General features: G+C 42.1%; 1 protein-coding gene across 3 annotated transcripts in view; it reads right to left on the reverse strand.

Moving 5' to 3' along the window:
* The window catches only part of CASR (calcium sensing receptor), an 83,846-nt gene that overhangs the window by 26,741 nt on the left and 51,105 nt on the right, over positions 1-6,000 (reverse strand). For all 3 annotated transcript variants that reach the window (XM_032267747.1, XM_032267746.1, XM_032267745.1), the window contains 2 exons: positions 3,727-4,153; positions 397-703 (listed from right to left, as the gene is read on the reverse strand). In XM_032267747.1, the coding sequence (XP_032123638.1) occupies positions 397-703; positions 3,727-3,911 (492 nt within the window). In that variant the 5' untranslated portion in view covers positions 3,912-4,153. The remainder of the gene's footprint in view (positions 1-396; positions 704-3,726; positions 4,154-6,000) is intronic.

Below are 6,000 nucleotides of genomic sequence, written 5' to 3' on the forward strand. Positions count from 1 at the left end.
TTAAGGAAATGGAATTAGGGACAGATATTTTTGATTTGAGAGGTGGGATGTACCTCACATGCTCTCATTCCCTTTAGTAAAAGCAGAAGGAAAAAATGCATTTACTAAAGGAATAGAGTGGGAAATAAATAATTGAATGTCTCTTTTTTAAAAAAGACAGTTTTATGCAAGGTACGTTTAAAAGAATTTTGGAAGAGTAATGAAGGTATCATTGACCTGGTGAACACTGGAGTTTCAGAAATCCCAAATGGTCACGATACAGCACACCAACTACATCATAGATCTTTTATTTCAGAGATAGGAAAGTAGCAAACCACATGGACATTGGGCATGGCACCCCCAAGCCTGCTTCTTCTGACCCTACTCCCAGGGCCCCATCTGAGAAGGCGCGAGTACCTGGGGAATGTAGAAGAGCCCCAGCAGATTGGCCACTGCCGTGGAGACGCCTGAGCCAGTTGCTCCCACCACAGCAATCGTAGAGGGAATGTGCTCTGAGCAGTTGCAGAACTCATCAAGGTTCAAAGAATCGATTTTGTTTTGAGCGACAAAACTCAGGGTGGCTTCCAAGGCCTTAGAAACGGTGTTGCAAGTGTCAAATATCCTGTATCCCAGCGTCAAGTTGGGAAGAAGGGCTGGGCTGCTGTTTATCTCCTCTATGGCAAATATCATGGCCTGTAACCAGCGAAACCCGCGGAAATTATACCTGGAAGAAAGAAGAAGTGGAAGAAAATGGGAAGCTTTCTAGTCAACAACTTGAGTAAAGACCAGGCAAAGCTGGGTTTGAATCATTGAACTATTACTACTCTCTGGCTTCATGGCATGCTCTATACAGAGCCCTCACTCTTAAAACGGGGATGACAAGGACGGGCCTGGTGGCTCTCATGCCTATAATCCCAGCACTGTGGGAGGCTGAGGCAGGCGGATCACTTGAGGTCAAGAGTTGGAGACCAGCCTGGCCAACATGGCAAAACCCCGTCTCTACTAAAAATAACAAAATTTAGCCAGACGTGGTGTCAGGCGCCTGTAATCCCAGCTACATGGGAGGCCGGGGCAGGAGAATTGCTTGAATCTGGGAGATGGAGGTTGCAGTGAGCTGAGATTCCACCACTGCACTCCAGCCTGGGTGACAGAGTGAGACTCCATTTTAAAATAAATAAATAAAAAATCAAGGGAGCTGACACTTGCCTCATAGGTTGGCTGTGCAGATGATGACATGAGATAATTATGCAAAGTCTTCATCAGGTGCCTCACACAGAGACAGGAAGCAATAATGATAAAAATAAAAATAAAAGATTGCTGTTTGTAATTCATTGGATAATTTGTATCTGTCTTCTCCAGTAATGAGTTTGAAGTAGCTGATGTGAAGTGCTTAAATAAAAGCAATATGTAGACGTACAAGAAAAGGACCAGGGGAAATATAAATAGATTAGGATATTAATATGTGGGTGCCTAAAAATAACCTCAGATCAGATTGCAGAGTCATACATTTAGACTATGACACTCCTGAAGGTCAAGGGGAAACAGACATGAATAATCCCATTTTTGTAAACAAATAACAAACATATGAAGGCTATACATAGACAGTAGTTATTCTGGGGTGTACAACTGTGGTCATTTCTGGGTAGTGGAACGTTGAGTTTTAAAATTATGTGCTTTTGGTTTATTTATACTTTGTATCTTAAAAAAGTGAACATGCATTGCTTTTCAAAGAAGAACATTTTAACAAGTTAACAAGAGAAATAGGGTCAGTGACATAGTTTTCACTTCCCCAGCACTTTGCTCAGAGTGAGGGCTCAATAAATGTGCTGAATCAGTGTATTTGTGTCTAGAGGAAAAAACAGCTCTGCAGGTTCTTTCTTTATATTGTGAGTTTCGCTACTTGAACTCAGTGACAGTGACAGGAGGTGAGACATATGATCTTTTACACTCCATTGTATAGTTAGGTTCTCTAAGCTCCTGGTCTAACTTTAAATGTGACGTTTTCTGTTTACCATTTTCTTTTTTTTTTTTTTTTTGAGATGGCGTTTCACTCTTGTTACCCAGGCTGGAGTGCAATGGCGCGATCTTGGCTCACCACAACCTCCGCCTCCTGGGTTCAGGCAATTCTCCTGCCTCAGCCTCCTAAGTAGCTGGGATTACAGGCACGCGCCACCATGCCCAGCTAATGTTTTGTATTTTTAGTAAAGACGGGGTTTCACCATGTTGACCAGGATGGTCTCAATCTCTTGACCTCGTGATCCACCCGCCTCAGCCTCCCAAACTGCTGGGATTACAGGCTTGAGCCACTGCGCCCGGTTACCATTTTCTTTATGTTTCCTTCATTTATTTGTTTTAAACCTACAAAGTTATTATAAGATATTACAGATTTTTTTTTACATTAAACATCTATGCTGCTAAGCTAATTTTATTATCTTTAACATAATTTCAAAAATATATTATTTTCGGGCAAAGCTTTTGCTTGATCTTAGGTCTGTATATACATAGCACATGTACAGCTCTGTGCAGCAGGGTACAACAGAGCATTTGTCCACATGGGTTATATGAAGGATACCATCAGCATCAGTGCAATTCTGCACTTAGTTTTTCTGCATTCACAAGAAACGTGTGAAAATGTTATCTAATTTACTAGCTCTCATTAGAACATGAACAGAAATCCAGTTTTGTTGGAACCATCCTAGTTTTCATTTTCATTTTCCAGCTATTGGGAAGAGCAAGAAAAAGTGCTGGATCTCTTCTGGAAGTTACAAGTCTCTCTGGAAGATGGGTCAAGATTTGGAATGGCAGTCATAGTCTCCAGTGTAGATAGGGGCGGTGGTATACAGTCCGATTGTCTTCTGCAGAAGTCAGATCCTATTTGAAAGACATGTTCCTCGCCCCGAAGACTATATTCTAAAAGGGTCACAATAAATTAGGGGGCGTCAGATGAAGACAATCAGGATGATGAAGGGTCTGGAAAGCATATCATGGGATGAGAAAACAGACTATGTGGCTTGGAGAAGAAAATATTTGATGAGATATAATAGCTCTCTTCAAGTGGCTGCAGAGAGAATCTATTCAGAGAGTTAGATGCATTCTGTCTTAGTAGGGTGGGATGAGGGGTGGGGAGAGTGGCGATGGGGGATAACGTTCCTATGCAAAAGACTTTCTAATGGCAGTAGTTCCAAAATGCAATGGACTATGTTTTACGTTTTAAAGATGCCTGGGTCATGCTGACTGTGGTGGTTTCTTTCAACTTGAATGCCTTTAAAAAAAAAAAAGAAAGAAAGAGAGAAAGAAAGAAAGAGAGAGAAAGAAAGAAAAAGAAAAAGAGTGAGGCAGCCAGCACTCAGATATTACCATTCAATTGAAGTATGTAGGATCAGTGGGGGGTTTTACCACTCAGGTTTGCAAGACCTGCAATAAATTTCCTTCTAGGCACCTAGTCTTCCATTAAGCAACACTGCTGCCAGGTGAACGATAATAACTTGGTCACCAAATGACCACTAGGTATTTTAACAGGTCATGTGTGGATTTTCTACTCAATATAATTGACATTTTATTTAAAAAGAAGTCTTCAGGAAAAAAAAAGGCAGATTATGGGGGGCAATAAGCTTCAGCATGATTACCAATTAATCACTATTTTTGAAAAGAGAGAACAAAGTTTGAAAAAATTATGTTGCATTTGGTGTAGCTTTTCTCCAGCCACTCAGAAGAGAAGAGACTGGTGGATTAGGCCCCTCTTCTTACCTGATACATTCCACAGACTCCGGCCTTGATTTGAGATCTTGATCTTTGGCTGCTACTCCAAAATGAATAGGAAAGAGTCCCCCAAGGATAATGTCCCCTTTCTTTTGGGCTCGCTGGTCGGGTCCATAGGCAGAGGTGTGCCAGGTGAGTGCCAAGAGGACCCAGCAGCAGCTATAAAATGCCATGGTTCTGCCCTCTCTCCAGGGTGAGGGACAAGACAGCTAGGAGTTTGGAGGCTCCCAGAACTTTCCCCCTTGGAGCAGTTCACTCCCTTCAGTGGGGACACATGTCTACAGAGTGACTAATGAAAGAATAGAAGACGTGGTGTTCGAATCTCCATTTCTGCCTTCTTCACTGCAGACTTGTAAGGTGGGTGGTCCTTGAGTCTTTGGAAGCCACATCACGTAGAGACCTTCTGTGATGCCTTCTAAAAGAAAAGAAAGACAAAATGGATTCAGCAAAACCTAAATCCCATCTTGTTATGACTACTGCGACTGAGGTGGTTCAGAATTTCCATTTAGAGGGGCCTAGAGGTGGCATATTGAAAAGACCTGGCTTGGAGTCACATTTTTACAGCACTCATGTAAAATACAGGAAATGTCAATTGCCCATATTGGGAAGAACTATGTTAGGTTATAAGAGGTCGAATTTTAAAGAGGCCGTTGATAACCTAAGACCTCCGCTGGTGCTGATGCTGGATTTTAATCCATTCATTCTCCTGTGTGAATGAGGTGTAAAGTTGGCCTATTAGTAGCAGCAGCTCCTTTTGTTATAATAATATTACCGGTATTTTATTCAGCATGTAAGTTCTTACGGAAGATATAGAATGAGGCCGAGTGCAGTAACTCATGTCTGTAATCCCAGTATTTTGGGAAGCTGAGGTAGGTGGATCGCATGCGGTCAGGAGTTCAAGACCAGCCTTAAAAACATCATGAAACCCTGTCTCTACTTAAAAAAAATCAAAATTAGCTGGGCATGGTGGTACACACCTGTAATCCCAGCTACTTGGGAGGCTGAGGCAGAAGAATCACTTGAACCTGGGAAGTGGAGGCTGCAGTGAGCCGAGATCATGCCATTGCACTCCAGCCTGGATAACAAGAGTGAAACTCTGTCTCAAAAAAAAGAAATAAAATATAGAATGAGTCATATTTAAGCTTAAATCTGACTTGGAACCAAACAAAAATGTCAAAAAAGACCACTTATTCTTTATTTTTTATTTTAAATGTATTGTGTTTTTATGTTTTTATACTATTATTTTATTATTTTTTCAGATGGAGTTTTGCTCTTGTTGCCCAGGCTGGAGTGCAATGGCGCGATCTTGGCTCACCACAACCTCCACCTTCCGGATTCAAGCAATTCTCCTGCCTCAGCCTCCCGAGTAGCTGGGATTACAGACATGTGCCACCACACCCAGTTAATTTTGCGTTTTTAGTAGAGATGGGGTTTCGCCATGTTAGGCTGGTCTGAACTCCTGACCTCAGGTGATCACCTGCCTTGGCCTCCCAAAGTGCTAGGATTATAGGCATGAGCCACCATGTCCAGCCTCTTCTTTATTTTTTATGATAGGTTCCCTTTTTTTGCGCAGGTCTCTGGTTCCAGTATGCAATATGACACTCTGTAAGCCTTTTAAGAATAGTTCTTGTACAGGATTCAGAGAAATAATGAATTACATTGTGTTTTATAAAGATCAACAGCTGGATATAGGAGAAAGCCCTCCTGCTATACCCTTAGTAGAGTAGGAATTCTGCTCTTTCAGTCTCCACCCTTTCTCACTCACCCTGTGAGTCAATTACCAATTACAGGTTGATGGGGCTAAATATCCAGCCTATCTTGAAGTTCATGGTCAAGCACTGGACTGTCAACTGGACATGGCCACCTGGATGTTCCACAGGTGCTTTGAATGTAACAGGCCCTAAACTCACCTTTACCGAACTTGTTTCTCCTTCACTGTTTTCTATCTCAGAAGATCACATGCCATCCACAGAGACACAAAATAAGGAGCCATCTTTCCCTCCTTTCTGTCTCATCATTGTCCTTCATATTTAAACAACCCCCAAGCCCTATAGATTCTACTTCCTAAATCTCTCTGGAATCCATTTACTCCTCGACATTTCCAAGACTATTTTCAGTCCACCATCACTTATTTTCTTCTTTCTTTCTTTTTTCTTTCTTTCTCCTTCCTTCCTCCCTCCCTCCCTCCCTCCCTCCCTCCCTCCCTCCCTCCCTCCCTTCCTTCCTTCCTTCCTTCCTTCCTTCCTTCCTTCCTTCCTTCCT

The sequence above is a fragment of the Sapajus apella genome, unplaced genomic scaffold, assembly GCF_009761245.1.
Source record: "Sapajus apella isolate SASKATOON/1434 unplaced genomic scaffold, GSC_monkey_1.0 scaffold171, whole genome shotgun sequence".
Classification (NCBI taxonomy): domain Eukaryota; kingdom Metazoa; phylum Chordata; class Mammalia; order Primates; family Cebidae; genus Sapajus; species Sapajus apella.